This window comes from Vanacampus margaritifer, chromosome 15 (genome assembly GCF_051991255.1).
Source record: "Vanacampus margaritifer isolate UIUO_Vmar chromosome 15, RoL_Vmar_1.0, whole genome shotgun sequence".
In the NCBI taxonomy this organism is placed as follows: domain Eukaryota; kingdom Metazoa; phylum Chordata; class Actinopteri; order Syngnathiformes; family Syngnathidae; genus Vanacampus; species Vanacampus margaritifer.
The window spans coordinates 16,697,009-16,711,622 of NC_135446.1; the positions used below are offsets into that span (position 1 = coordinate 16,697,009).

At 41.2% G+C, this 14,614-nt stretch overlaps 2 protein-coding genes across 4 annotated transcripts; one reads left to right on the top strand and one right to left on the bottom strand.

Annotated features, from left to right (window-relative positions):
• The first annotated feature begins 385 nt into the window (after positions 1 to 385).
• Positions 386 to 11,044, top strand: tdrd7b (tudor domain containing 7 b). 3 transcript variants are annotated; one of them, XM_077544156.1, is made up of 20 exons: positions 386 to 542; positions 1,321 to 1,530; positions 1,673 to 1,817; positions 2,797 to 2,980; positions 3,483 to 3,565; positions 3,667 to 3,869; positions 3,952 to 4,266; positions 4,366 to 4,724; positions 4,789 to 4,972; positions 5,562 to 5,673; positions 5,768 to 5,970; positions 6,043 to 6,177; positions 7,776 to 7,859; positions 7,944 to 8,078; positions 8,162 to 8,272; positions 8,359 to 8,507; positions 8,597 to 8,811; positions 9,904 to 10,087; positions 10,164 to 10,324; positions 10,406 to 11,044. In XM_077544156.1, exons 2-20 carry the CDS (start codon positions 1,324 to 1,326, stop codon positions 10,618 to 10,620), a joined length of 3,384 nt encoding a protein of 1,127 aa, XP_077400282.1. In that variant the 5' UTR covers positions 386 to 542; positions 1,321 to 1,323; the 3' UTR covers positions 10,621 to 11,044. The 3 variants fall into 3 exon arrangements, with proteins under 3 accessions (XP_077400282.1, XP_077400283.1, XP_077400284.1); XM_077544157.1 differs by having other exon boundaries at positions 4,789 to 4,966; XM_077544158.1 differs by lacking the exons at positions 386 to 542; positions 1,321 to 1,530; positions 1,673 to 1,817 and adding an exon at positions 2,038 to 2,358.
• A 46-nt stretch (positions 11,045 to 11,090) lies between these two features.
• On the bottom strand, positions 11,091 to 13,501 carry LOC144034947 (calcium-binding protein 5). The gene is made up of 8 exons (XM_077544159.1): positions 13,334 to 13,501; positions 13,195 to 13,257; positions 12,971 to 13,112; positions 12,276 to 12,306; positions 11,925 to 12,068; positions 11,738 to 11,847; positions 11,360 to 11,507; positions 11,091 to 11,289 (listed from the first exon to the last, which is right to left on the bottom strand). Exons 2-8 carry the CDS (start codon positions 13,254 to 13,256, stop codon positions 11,261 to 11,263), a joined length of 666 nt encoding a protein of 221 aa, XP_077400285.1. The 5' UTR covers position 13,257; positions 13,334 to 13,501; the 3' UTR covers positions 11,091 to 11,260.
• Positions 13,502 to 14,614: the final 1,113 nt, after the last annotated feature.

Consider the following 14,614-nt stretch of genomic DNA (forward strand, 5'->3'; position numbering starts at 1 on the left):
CTGTATTTCTTTATTTTCTTTTTTTAAAGAGAGATATAACGACAGTTTTCCTGGTCTATTACCACTACATGTTATTTTATGTAATTGTGAAATTATGATTTATTTAACAAGAGTTAAATGTCTTCTTTACTGGTGGCCTGACTGACTAGCACAGTTTGAAAACGCGCCCTCTTGCAGTCAGTAGAGGTACTATGCACATTTATGACATTATTTTTCAATGGTGTATCCGTTTCCTCAAACCAATAAGCATTATAATTACAATTGTGATTTAAACTATAATAATTTGTTTTCGTCAGTAGTAGATGTGTTGTGCGCTATGCACGTCCATTTGTCATGGTCCCGAGGCCCAGGCTGAACTGACCAATCAGGCTGCGGAGGAGAGGCAGTGCTTGTTGCGGTTGGCAGCCACACACACCGGCTCAACAGCTCCAGACAGAGCTTCGGCCGGGCAGCTCCGTGGTGGTGACATCGCGTCACGACAGCGGCTGGACCTGAGCTGTCAAACTTGGAACTGTTGGGCGAAAGGTGGAAACACTTTGAAAGTGAGTTACGGTGACTTTTTGTTGTTGTTGAAAGTGCTTTTGGTTCTCTGTTTACTCTTTTTTTTTAACATTATAAGGGTGGTATTTTCAAGCTAACAAAGTTAGAATTTAACTTCCTGTTTTGATTTCAAAATAAAGTTACGTGGATTCAAACCGGAAGAAAAAGAAGAGCCGTTTTAAGTTTTCTTTTGAAGGAAAGATCTGGTTGGTTCCGGTTTTCTGAACAATTCCCAAAGTAACTTGCCACTGTACCATTTGTGGCAGGAAGAATTTAAATTCCCTGCCATTTAAGCGTTCCGGTATTATGTTATAATAATGTTTATCGTGAACGAGGCAGACCATGCATAAATATTTGCGACTAATTTAAGTTGTTTTAGACTCGCACAAAAACAAAATTTAGGAAAACGTATCCAAATCCTGTAGTTTTTTTAGTGTCTAATCTAGGGCGTGGAGCTGAAGTGTGACACGTTACGTCATTCTCAAAGTTTCATTTTCGCGTGCACAACAGTATGATCGAAGTTCTAATTTCTTCCTATAGCCACACAAGCGTAAATGTGGAAAGTTATTAGTTTTTCCCATTACGTTCTTGAAAATGCTTTCATAAAAAGCACCACCTTAAATAGGCTTCCACCTCATGTAATTCTAATAGTGTTCAAATAAAAAAAGAATACAGTATATATATATATATATATATGTATATGTGAAACGCTAACATTTAACCTTTCATGGACCGGTTTGAACATTTTCTGCTTGTGTATTTTTGCACTTGTTAATTTAGACCATGTCTGACGGCGAGCTGGTGAAAAAAATGCTGAGGGTCATCCTCCAAGCCAACAAGGGTGGACTGTCGCTATCCCGTCTGCAGTCTGAGTACAAGGAACTGACCGGTGAACAGATTCCACATAAACAGATGGGACACAACCATCTGGACACCCTCCTGACCAGCATGCCCTCGGTCGTTCGCGTGGAACGCAGCCGCTCAGGAGAGGTGTGAGGTTGCTTGCAAACGGTCTAATCCGGTCGTAGGAGAACACTTAGAAGATTTAGAAAACTGAGCCTTGAAGCTCAGTCACATCCTCACAGATCAAAGTAGCCAGTCATTACTAATAGCGTTTGTCGTATGTCTACAGATAGTGTATTTTGCCTCTGTGGACAAAGAGACGGCCCATGTTGCCAAGGTGATGACTCGCCAGCGTGGTTCCAAGAAGACCGGGCGACCCCACATGGTGAACACCCAGATGAGGGTTAAACCAACAGCTCTGCTTGTCTTTAATGGTATAATCCAAGTTTTTTTTTTTTAGGTTTATGGTTAAACTTCAGATCAGATCCGAGCTTTTTATATTGTGGACAGAACAAAAACAGAAGGCATTGTGTAACTTAAAATCAAGTGTTTGTGTGATATTTGTTAATTATACACACAAAAATTAATATGCTTCATAACCACCACCCCCCCCCCCCCCCGAAAAAAACCTCTAATATCTGTGGTAGCGCAGTCAGATCCATAACCATGCGACACAGACGTTCCTTTGGTCCTATCGTTTGCAGCGCCTCCACTAGAGTGTGTGAGTCTGCAGAATATTCTCGGAGTCAGAGAAGCTGGTGGTGGGGAGAGGACGAGACAGCAATTCAAGGAAAAAAAAAAGAAACGCAGCACAATGCCGGTGTAGGGCTTGAGCATGTGGTCGAAAAGGAGCCAGTGAGCCTAAAAGGCTGAGAATTCCCCGCGAGACCACCGCAGCTGATTCATGCATCAGCCTCTCCATCGCTCCTTCAGCACCTGCGATTTTGTTATTCAGGGAGAGTAAGACCTCAGACTGTGAGTTTGCTGACGTGATTCCCGTCTGTAAGGATTGAACAATTTGCTTTACGTATGCGTGCCTGATGATTGATTGACTCTAGAAGCATTTGGAAAAGATGCTAAATGAGATCAAATGGAGAAGCAGATTGTGTTTATTGATCACGGTGACTCGATTGCGGGCTCCCTAGATTGGTCGAATAAGACTCGCATGCACACCTACAGTCACTGAACAGGAATGAATAAATCTAGGTGAGGAATATGGGCAATATATGTTAAGGCGGGGGTGGGGGGGGGTATTGTAATATATAGGAGGAAGAGCTTTAAATGAAAAGTGTACTGTTGATAGTTAACCTCCGGTGTCTCCTGTTTGACACGTGCCCTCCAATCCAATACTATCTCGTCTCAGCATTCTGTGTGTGTGTGTGTGTGTGTGTGCGCGCGTGTGCTTCGACGCAGCGAAACCTCAAACCTCCCTGAGGCAACCGAGCTACCGCGGACGAGGCGGCGGCAGAGGCGGCGGTGGCGGCCGAGGCTCCGGACATGGAGACTTCAGACAGTCAAGGGACGTGAGGGACGGACAGACGGAGGGCAGGACGGGGACACAACAGCCGAAGATGTCCAATCAGAACACCGCCAACAGGTAAATACACACGCGGCTCTCTGGAATCGGCTCCAGCCACAGTTTCCTATTCATTGGGGAAAAAAACAACTGACATCACCACGGCCCTCGGCGGCACAATGGGGCGTCCTGGTCCCAGCCCAATGCATTGTCGGGGTGGGGTGGGGGGGGGGGGGGTAAACCTTCCTAATCCCCTTCTATTCTCTGGTAGATTAAAGCATCTAAACCAATACAGAGTGAATCAGCAAATCTAATGGAGCCTTCTCGATCTTTCATTGAGACAGCGGGCGAGTTCTATCATGCATTTGGTTCTGTCGCAGGAAGTACTAAATTCATCACCATAGAAACGTAGTATGAAAAAAAATGCAACTTGATGTTGATGCTGTCCTGCATCTGTAAATTAAAATTTTGTGCGCTAAAACCGTACTGACTTTTAGGTGTGGGCTCCTCACGATGTGACACGTAGCCAGTACTAGCTAATTTTGGAAGACTAAGACTAAGACTAAGGTGCCGTCCCGTCCAGGTCGGAAAAGAGGATGACACTCCCATCACGCTTTCAGAAGGAGGTACAAGCTCACCTTTCCAGAAACTCCCAGCTGACAAGTCGTAAGTCTGATCACCAATCACTTTGTTTGATCTCACCAAGAACAAAAAAAACATCATCATCATAAACCAGTTTTATCCTCTTGTGCACTTGCATCCTCCAGCACCTTCACATTTAAATGCGAATTTGGATTCTGGCAAAGTCTACAACCCTCAGCAGGTCCAGAGCTGCATCAAGGACATCTTGTCCCAGTACAGCAACGGCTTCTGGGTTTCCAAGCTGCCTCAGATCTACCAAGAGCTTTATAAACAGAACCTGCCAGCCGAGGCCCTCCGAGATCTGGAGACCTGGAAACACATATGCACTGTAAGTTCTCTGAAAATGTCATCCCACAATATAATCAGCCTAATATCGTCTAATCATTTTTTATTTTTTTATTTTTTTCCAGGTAGAGCGAACATGCAGCAGCAACCCATCCGAGCTGCTCCTCTACCCCGCCAAGGAGCAGACCAGCGCATCCGCCCCCGCTTCCGCTCGCCCCCCATCAAACAAGCCCTTGCAGTCCCCCGACCGCCAGAGACCCCAACTCAAACGCTCCGGCTCGCACCCTCCTCCCTCAACGTCCTCGTCGTCCCCCAGCCCCCCTTCTTCGCCCGCTTCTCTCAGCCCCGAGTTGAAGCATAAGCTGGAGGAACTGCTGCTGAAGTACCCCAACGGCTTGTGGGCTCACGCGCTGCCTAAACTCTTTCAGGACACCTACAAAGTCAGTAGAGAAAAAAAACAAAAGTCAGTAGAGAGAAAAAAAAACAAAACACCATGAAGCTTGCATTCATGTATCGTTTTGCTTTTTTTGTTCGATCAGACCAAACTTCCCGGCCACGTCCTCGATAACCTTCACCTCCTCTCTGACATCTGCACCGTCGACTACCCGATGCCCGACAACCCCAAGAGGGCCATCATGTACAGGAGGAGCAGCAGCAGCAGTGGCGGAGGAGGAGGAGGAGGAGGAGGAGGAGGAGGAGGAGGAAGAGGAGGAGGAGGAGGAGAAGATGAGAACTATAACAGGAGAGGCTCGTTGGCCAGCGAAGAAGAGCAGAGAGTGAAGCAGGAGGCGGGGAAGAAACCATGTGATCACTCGGTACCTCCCCTGCAGATCCCCAAAGAGGAGTATCCCTCTGTGCTGGTGGTGGAAGCCGCAAACACCAACGAAGTCGTCTTGAGGTACATGAGAAGGTTCGAGGCAGATTTCATTGACAGCTCACACGGTGTCCTCCTGTGTTTGAAGGTACATCGGTGAGAGCTACTCGCGGGCTCAGGAGCGCATGGAGGATGAAATGAGGGAATTTTACAGCAAGCAGAAATCGATGCCTTGCTCATCTCCGTCGCCGGGCCAACTTGTGGCCGTCAAAACCGAGGAGGAGGAAGTTCTGAGGACGCAGGTGTGCGAGCTCGTGGCAGATAAGGTGAAGGTGAGAGCTTCTCCAGCGCTGTTTTCCAGCACATTAACCCTGGAGAACCCAAGAACCCTTTTCTCCTTTGGAAAATTATGAATTATACATTAAATGACTGCTATAAGTTCACTGAACACCAAAATATATGTTTTTTCAATTTTAACCCTTTTTTTTGAACTAGCTCAGAGTTGCTAATTTATCAAAATATATATATAAAACATACTCTTAAGCATTTTGCAACATGATATGAAATAGATTAACAAAAAAAAACAGAATTTTACCATCTGATGGTTTGCTGAGAAGATGGTTTTGTTTGGATTGATTTCCAGCTCAACAAAACAGCATGTTTGTTGCCAGCCATCTTGTCACCACCACTCTGGCTCATGTAAGTGCAATATTCATCCACTAGATGGCCCCATGCAGGGGTCAGAAGTGGCACTGTGGACTTTTGAAGTTAAATTTGTAAAAAAAAAAAAAAAGGTCTTTGCTATTTGAGTGGCAGAATTTATAGGGGCCAAATTTGACCCCGTGGGTTCTCCAGGGTTTTAATGTCACTTTGAAGAGTTTACATCCCAATTTTTTTAATCGCCCCCCTGTGGATTTATAGGTTCACTTTGTGGATCATGGCTTCTCAGAAGCTGTCAGCAAAGCCAAACTTTTTGAGCTGCACGAGAACTTCTTAAAACTACCTTTCCAAGCCACCAAGAGCAGACTGGCAGGTGAGACGAAATCATAAGGACAAGGAACAGAAAATGCACCCCTTCCATTGCTAATCAATATCCAGCATCCATTATGGATTTTTTATGTGTCCAGGCCTGGAGCCCTTCAGTCGGGAGCCCGCCGTGCTGAAGACATTGGAGTCGATGGCGAGCGGCCGGATCCTTTTGGCGGAAATCCTGCAAAGAGGGCAGACGCCTTTGATGGTGTTGTACGACACGTCGCAGGATGACGACGTCAACATCAACGCCGCCTGCATGAAAGCCCTGCAGGACAAGAGCCTCAGCAGCCCCCTGCAGGTCAAAGGAAGAATTTGTACGCGCTCTGTATGGAAGTACAACACGCTAAGGCTCATTGGTCGCATCCCTCAGGTTGACAGCGCTTACATGAACGTGACCGTCACCAGCGTCTGCTCCGATGGGACCATCTACTGCCAGATACCCTCCAGAGGTCTCGCCAAACTCAAAGAGATCCTCGAGAACATCGAGACATATTTCCACTCGCAGGTTAACATGATGTTTAACATCTTGGCCAAATGATGATACTTTTATAAAGTTAAAGAATACTTTGTTCATGTATTCCTGTGGAACTGCCAATGTGGAGCAAACATTTTTGACTGGCAAATATTGTTTGAACATAATTGCAAATACATTTAAACGTAATTGTAGGCTAAATGCTATAAACATTATTTTTTTTTGCATTTGGCCTACTATATACAGAAGTGTATAACATTCACTTGAAAAAAAAAAGTCCTGTTTTTCTGAATAATTTTTGGGGCTAGCTTTGTTTTTTTGAGTATTTTTTGTTTTATTGAATTTTTTTCCCTTTTTTTTTTTAGTATTTTTTATTTTTTTTAAAAAGATATATATTTTCCTCTGTTTTTCTGACTATTTTTTTCAGTTTTTCTGAGTAATTTTTCCCTGTTTTATAAAATAATTATTTTTTTAAAGGGGTTTTCCCTCAGAGATTAGAGAATAAACCACAGTACAGTATACACATTCATTCCTTTATTGAGAGCCAGTAAGCAAACATGACCATCTTATTGCATATGGAGGTATGCGGGAAAGTGTCTGTTTCCGCTATTAGCGAATCTGCAACAAGTCACTTGGAGTTCAGATGTAAAAAAATAAATAAAATAAAATTACTCTAAAAAACAGAACACCAGCTCTGTTTTTCGGATTTTTTTTTTCTGTTTTTTTGAATATTTTTTTTTCAGCCTGTTTTTCGGATTTTTTTTCCCCAGTTTTTTTGAATATTTTTTTTCACCCTGTTTTTCAGAATTTTTTTTGGACAGAAAAAAAAATTCAATAAAAAAGAAAAGAAAATTCAGAAAAACAGAACATTAAAATAAAATACTCCAAAAAAACCAAAGCTCCCTAAAAAAATTAGTCAGAAAAACAGGAGTTGTTTTTTTTTTTTTCAAGTGAATGCAATACGCTTCCGTAACTATATACTAATACATTCGAAAATGACAAATAAACATTGTTTATTCGTATAGTGCGTGATATCAGTTCAGCATTTTTTTCCCATGATGCCACTGGTTGTACTCAAGTCAATAACTAATGGTATTATGGGAAAAAATGCTGAATGGAAATCATGCACTGCAGACATAACAAATTTCAATCAAACATTGTTTACTTGTTAATTGCAAATGCAAAAAAAAAAAAGCGCATGCCTAAATCAATATCCCGTGGCATTATGGGAAAAAATACTTTTTTTTAGCATTTAGCCTACAAGTACATTGAAACGCATTTGCGAATACATCCAAATGTTGTTTGCTAATAAAAAATATTTGCCAGTCAAAAATGTTGACTCCACTACGGCTCGTTCCAGGCTTTAAAGGCGTTCCAGCCTCGGAAGTCTTTTGTGAATGTGTCTTTGCCGTCTCAAATTAGTGGACAGATTGAGATTAGTTTGATAATCTGGATTTGATGCTTCGCCAAAGCCACTTAGGATGTGAGCGGTGCATTGCCACCGCCAGTGTTTAGGTAAACACGGCTTTAACCATGCGGAGGCATTGCAAAGAAAACATAACGCCCGGATCACTTCCACATCTTGAGTAGCATATATTATAATTATAATTATAATTCGAATTTTCTCCCAGGTAACGTCAGAGTTCTTGGTGTCCAGGCCATTCTGCGGCAAAGGATGCGTGGCTCGATACAAAGGCAAATGGTCCCGCGTGGAAGTAAGATTTATTTATAAGAAATTGGGCACTCTGAAGATATTAAAAAAAACTGCATTCCATTTATTATTTGCTTTATCTATTTAGATAACAAATCTACACGGTAGCAGAGTGTTGGACATCCTCTTCCTCGACGTGGGAGTCCAGGCTTCCGTCGAAGTGTTTGAGCTCAGGGAGATTCCGCAAAAGTTCCTTCGTGACATCATGGCCATCCCACCACAGGTTGGCATGAATAATAATAATAATAATAATAATAAAAAAAAACAGTGATGGGGGAATAAGCAATTCCCTTAATCTGTGTTTAGGCTGTCAAGTGTTGCCTGGCAGAACTTTCTGTCAGCGTCGGATCCTGGACTCCAGATACTGTCCAGTGGCTTCGGGAGAAAGTTCTCAACACCACCGACTGCAGCATAAAGGTCATTCTTTAGTCTTAATTAGCTTATGAAAATGTTCATGCTTTGTCTATAAAATCTCTCTTCGCACGCTAAATCTGCACCTCAAGGTGGCCGAGGTGGACAAAAGCAAACAGTGCGTCTACGTTCACCTTTTCACCGACAAGAACTTCCACGACCCAGCCTGTAGTCTCAACCACCAGATGGCCCGCTCGGACTTGTTCAAACAGAAACCCGACGTCTACCTGACAAGCCACAGGTCAACTTTAACATTTTTGAAAAAAAAAACAAAAAAAACTTTTCTTCCACTTAAATTTATTCCTGTTATTTTGGTTATTACTCTCGCAGTCCCATCAAGATCTCCACACTCACCGCACCCACCAAGACATCGAGCGGCGGTGACATCACCAACGGCAGTCCCAAGTCGGCTTCGGTCGCAGCCAAGCCTCATCTTCGAAAAGTTCCTTCCGGACCCAAAGGAACCGCCAGCAGCCCACCTGGGGCACAGTCAGTCCCCTCGTTCACTTACCAGCTGCCGCCACTGTTAACACTGCCCCCTGCAGGTCATCATCTCCATTCACTTTTGAGTTCAGAATTTCCCGACTTGATACAAGAGTATGAAAAGCTAGAAGTTTTTTTAGATTGTACAATTAGAACAAATATAAAATTTGTGATTAATTGTGTGTTAACTAGTGAAGTCATGCGATTAATTATGATTAAAAATTTTAATCGCTTGATGTCCCTAATTTTTTATAATCTTTTCTTCGTTTAAAAAAAAAAAATTGTAATTATTTTTTAAAACATTTTTAATAATCTTTTCTTAAAAAAAAAAAAAAAATATATATTAAAAATGTTTAAAAAATAATTTAAAATGTCTTTAAAAAAAACGAAGAAAAGATTATTAAAAATTAGAGGCGTGAGGCGATTAAATTTCTCATTAAATTACACTTAATCACCTCACGCCCCTAATTTTTAATAATCTTTTCTTTGTTTTTTAAAAAAAAAAATTTTGATTATTTTTTAAAACATTTTTAATAATCTTTTCTTTAAAAAAATATATATATTAAAAATGTTTAAAAAAGAATTTAAAATGTCTTTAAAAAAAACGAAGAAAAGATTATTAAAAATTAGGGGCGTGAGGCGATTAAATTTCTCATTAAATTAAACTTAATCGCCTCACACCCCTAATTTTTAATAATCTTTTCTTCGTTTTTTAAAAAAAAAAATTTTGATTATTTTTTAAAACATTTTTAATAATCTTTCTTTAAAAAAAAAGAAAAAAGAAAATATAAAAAATGTTTAAAAAATTATTTAAAATGTCTTTAAAAAAAACGAAGAAAAGATTATTAAAAATTAGGGGCGCGAGGTAATTAAATTTCTCATTAAATTACACTTAATCACCTCACGGCCCTAATTTTTAATAATCTTTTCTTCGTTTAAATTATTATTTTTTTAATTATATTTTAAAACATTTTTAATAATCTTTTCTTTAAAAAAAAAATATTAAAAATGTTTAAAAAATTATTTTAAATGTCAAAAAAAACGAATAAAAGATTATTAAAAATTAGGGGCGTGAGGTGATTAAATTTCTCATTAAATTACACTTAATCACCTCACTCCGACTTGATGCAGATTTTTTTTTTTCTCACTTCCAGGAAACAACATGGACGTATACATATCAGTGGCGTGCCATCCAGGCCATTTTGTCCTCCAGCCCTGGAGGGATATGTACAAACTGGTGGTGCTGATGGGGGAGATGATCCTCTATTACAACCAAAGCGAAGAAAAACCTTTGAACGTGCAGAACAATCATATCTACGCTGCTAAGGTGGAGAACAAGTGAGTTGAAGAGCTCGACAACTCAGGCCTAACGCTAGAACTCTCTCTAAATGTGTGCGCTCCTCCGATTGTGCAGCTGGTATCGGGTTTTAGTGAAGGGGGTTCTCACCAACGGGCTGGTGTCCATTTACGAGTTGGACTACGGTAAGCATGAGCTTGTCAACTGTACGCAGCTCCGAGCGCTTAACAAGGAGTTCCGACAGCTTCCCTTCCAGGGAATCACCGCTCAGCTGGCCGGTGAGTGTCAAGGCCAAAACCTGACGTAAGCGCCAAGCGGCCACGTTCCCTTTTACCCAAATAGATCATCTCGGCCCTCAGGAGTGAAGACGAGGCAGTGGTCCGAGGAGGCCGCCATGGTCTTCAGGAACCACGTGGAGAAGAAGCCCCTGGTGGCCCAACTTGAGGCGGCGCAGGAAGCGGCGAACGCCTGGGACAGGAAGCTGACCGTCTTCCTGGTGGACACCTCGCAGCAAGATAGCGACATTTGGGTGCATGACATCATGGCGGAGTTTGTTGACGAACTCCCCGACTAATGTTTTGATCCATTTTTCAAACAATTCCCGGGACTGAAAGTAGAATGGAAAAGAGAGACCAAGGGCAAAGTGGAACAAAAACAGCGTGGGTAAAATATTGCCCCCTGCTGCCCTTATTTGAAACTACAACTAGGACTTGACCTTTAATGTGATTTGAGTGACTGCAGTGCCACAGAAATAGTGTGAAACGCTGCTTAGCCTTGTTGTTTTAAATATTTGCATTCTTTCCAGGCATTATGCAGATATTATTTGGAGCTGATGAATGCATGTCGATTTGGAAGTATGCGCCACATTCCACTGTTGACCGGACAAAGCTCTGAGCTGCACTATGAACTAATTTATTGAATGAAATCTTACACTGCTATTTGCATTTTTATTTAACAATAAGATATAAAGAGTTGTGGAATAAAGATTCATGCGAGAAGAGTAGAATCTTGTGTTCTTTTCTTCATGAAGTCAAAATGGAAAAAGACTGTTTGGATTTCTTTATTAAAATAGCAAAACATACTAAACCTTCTTTAACTTTATTTACACGTTACATCAAATTGCATTCCATTCTTTCAGTTATCACAATTAGGCACACGATACTGTGTATGTTGCACTATGAACAGTTGATCAATTATTGTTGCAGAAGTGGATTCTAGCGGATGGAGAGCATCATGACAAACTCTGAGGAAGAGCAGAGAAACAACTTGATGTAAGTGAAAAGCAAAAAAGGGTCAACTTGTGCTACTTTCACCTTCAAAGTCAATATTTCCATCGGCGTTTATGTCCAACTCTTTCAAGATCTCCTCCAGCTCTCCTTTCTTCAGCTTCTCCCCCAGGAGGCCTTTGGCCGCCTCCTTCATCTCGTCCTGAGTGATCTTCCCGTCTCCGTCCAGGTCAAACTTTTTGCAAGACGGCAACAAGATGGCGTAAGTGACATGAAGCGATATTTGGCTGATGTTGCGGTTTATTATTATTATTTTTATTTTTTTTGCCCTTTTCTTTCCCTTTTTTTTAATGTTGCGGTTTATTATTATTTATTTATTTATTTTTCATGATTTTTCCCCTCCCCCCCCCTTTTTTTATTATTATTATTCTTTTTTTTATGTTGCGGTTTATGATAGAAGGCCACCTGTAAGAATGCTGACTGGAGCTCTTTAAGTCCCAGCATGCCCGCAGTCTCGCCCATCATTCTGGGTCCCATTAGTTCAGTAAAGTCTTCAAAGTCCATGAGCCCGCCCACTAAGGAGGAACACAGCAGTATAAAACCCGCTACATGTCATCGTGCTCAAGTGTGCCAAGCGCATTTGTGGCCTTACTCCTCATTTTGATCTGCTGCACGATCTCCAGCAGTTCCATCTCGGTGGGCATGTACCCCATGGTCCTCATGCATTCAGCCACGTCTTTGTAGTTCAGGTAGCCGTCCTGGTCGTAGTCGAACTCCTTGAAGGCTTCTTGCAGCTCTGCAAAAAAAAAAAAACAAGGCGATAACCTTGAGAGCGCTTCCAGGAACGACGGATTAGCGCCGCTAAAACTTTAATTGGGCCGGTGATGCGGGAGAACTTCCAAAATACAGCGGCCCTGGATAACCTTTCACGTGACATTCAGGTAGCAACCAGATTATTAAAAAAAAAAAAAAGTTTTTGTATATTTGATTAAGTGAGACTTACCATCTAATTCGCCTTGTGCTAATTCTCTCTCCTGTAGGAAGAAATCAACACCATTTTTCAACATTTTTCACATGCTTATACATTCAGTGGCATAGATCACGCGCATATACTCCTCACAGCAACTTGAAATCACCTTTCACTGAAGCTAACCAAGTGTGGCGTTAAGCGGCAGCTAATGCTGCAGACAGCAGTCTTACACGGATCAGCCCGCGCGCTGCTTGCTTGACACCACCCTGATGTCTGATATTTGTGCACAGGTGGCGAAAATACTCATACAGTTACTTAAATACAAGTTTCTGATAAAAAAAAGAAAGAAAAAGAAGAATGGTAACAATAATACTGATTTAAAGATGTAGCTAAATGCATCATGGTATAAGGTTTGCTAATGTGAACTGACAAAAAGAAGAAGAAGCTAAATTAGCTAATGAAAACAGCAGGGAAAAAATACCTAATTTGAGTTTTTTTTTTCTTCAGATTAGACAGTTTTTAGTTCTTGGTTTATTTTTCCCCCGTTTTGCAGTCATCTTCTAAATAATTAGCCTAATTTGACAAGGTCAGGATTAGAAAACTCTAAAGTATTTGTACTTGGTTACTTCACATGACTAATCTGTGCGCATGTTTAAAACAATCGAATCATACACCAACAGTCATATACATTTATGTGCATGAATATAAAGACAACGTCGTCTACTCACAGCGCCGAAAACACTGTTCAGCACAGAGTTGTAGACTTTGTTCATACTCTCGTTGTTTTTCTTGGACTTTTTGGAGGACTTCTTCGGCGTCCCGGACACCGAGCCCGATGGGGACGCATGAGACGAGGCCGTTTCACTATTGCTGGACCAAAACACAACTAGGGGTGACCGCTCATGTTTTTTGCGTGCGTGCACATCATTTGAACGTCACGAATGAAACGTACCCATCAGTTGCAGTGGAGTCTGCGGAAGTAGTGGATGTAGTTCTCTCTCCTGCCTTGGACATGCTGAATCAAAAGAGATTTATTTTTTATTTTTTTAAATGTGTTACCTGTAGCTTACACTTGTCTAAAATGTCCTTACCTTTATGTGCCCCCCCGCCAGTGTGAGAAAAGGAAGCAGGACTGTGTCCAGTGTTGTTTCTCTTTTCCTACTCTTGATCTCTTGTGCACGTCTTCTGCTCTTGACCCGCTTCCTTAGGAGAGGCTTAACAGGTAATTACCGGGTTGAACGTGCTGCCAAATAAAGCAAAACATGGGATAGCCGTGTGACTGGCTTGGCTCGGAGGATGCCACTTCACCCAGCGGAAGTGTTTCCAACGTGGTGAATCGCGATATAACAATAACCACAGATAAATGAGTCAGACCTCTTATTTGATTTCAAATCTTGTAACGTCCCGCGTAGAACGACTTGAAGAAGTTGAGCCAAAGAACAATGTGTAGTTATTATTGATCTGATTATTAATATTACTACTACTACTACATGCCATTATCCACAAACCAACATTATTATGGCATTTTTCCCAGTAAATGTGTAGAAAGTTTTTTTTTTGGTATTATTATTATAATTTAAAGAAAAATACATGTACTGTGTAAGGCATTATTTAGTAGAAAGTGGACATGATGCGAGGAAATATATTTTTTAAGATAAACATGTAGATGAATGCATTTACAAAAAAAAACATGTATAAGGCGTTCTTAAAATAACAATTTAACCCCAGTTAATGCAATGGCGTATTTTTTAACAAGTCTTTTTATCGCTCAGTTCCTTAGACCCCAATATTAGAGCTGCCAGAGGCATCTTTTGTTGAATTACAGATATAACCCTTTAATAAAGATATCCAAGTTTCCCCCTGTAAACATCATTAAGCATATCATTTATACATGTATTTAAGGCAAGTTATAAAATGTCTGAAGTCCTCTTGTTTAACAAATTTAAAACATCATAAATCATGCTGTTTCTAGTAATATGGCGGCTTCAAAAGTCTTGGCCTATCGGCTATCCAATAATATATACATATCAGTGCGTGTCCCTTAAGTGCAAATCTTGTAACAAGCAAAAATGATGTCCTAGAAACGGTGTCAACGGCAAGACAAACATTTGTTCGTGTGTTCACTTGCCGGTTGAGTTTACTTACTTTGCACACTAGCGCCATCTGCTGACAGGTCATGATGACTGCTTTGGCTCACCGCGGGAATTGTTGCTTTTTATTCCAGTCAAGCAAGCTTCACCCACTGCTGTTTGGCGACGTCGCAACCCTTTTAGACTTAAAGGCATCTATTGAGGACTTTTGATTATCTAAGTATCATGTTGTCATGAAGTCATGCTGACTTGGTGTATTGCCTACTTAAATTGCATTGAAGC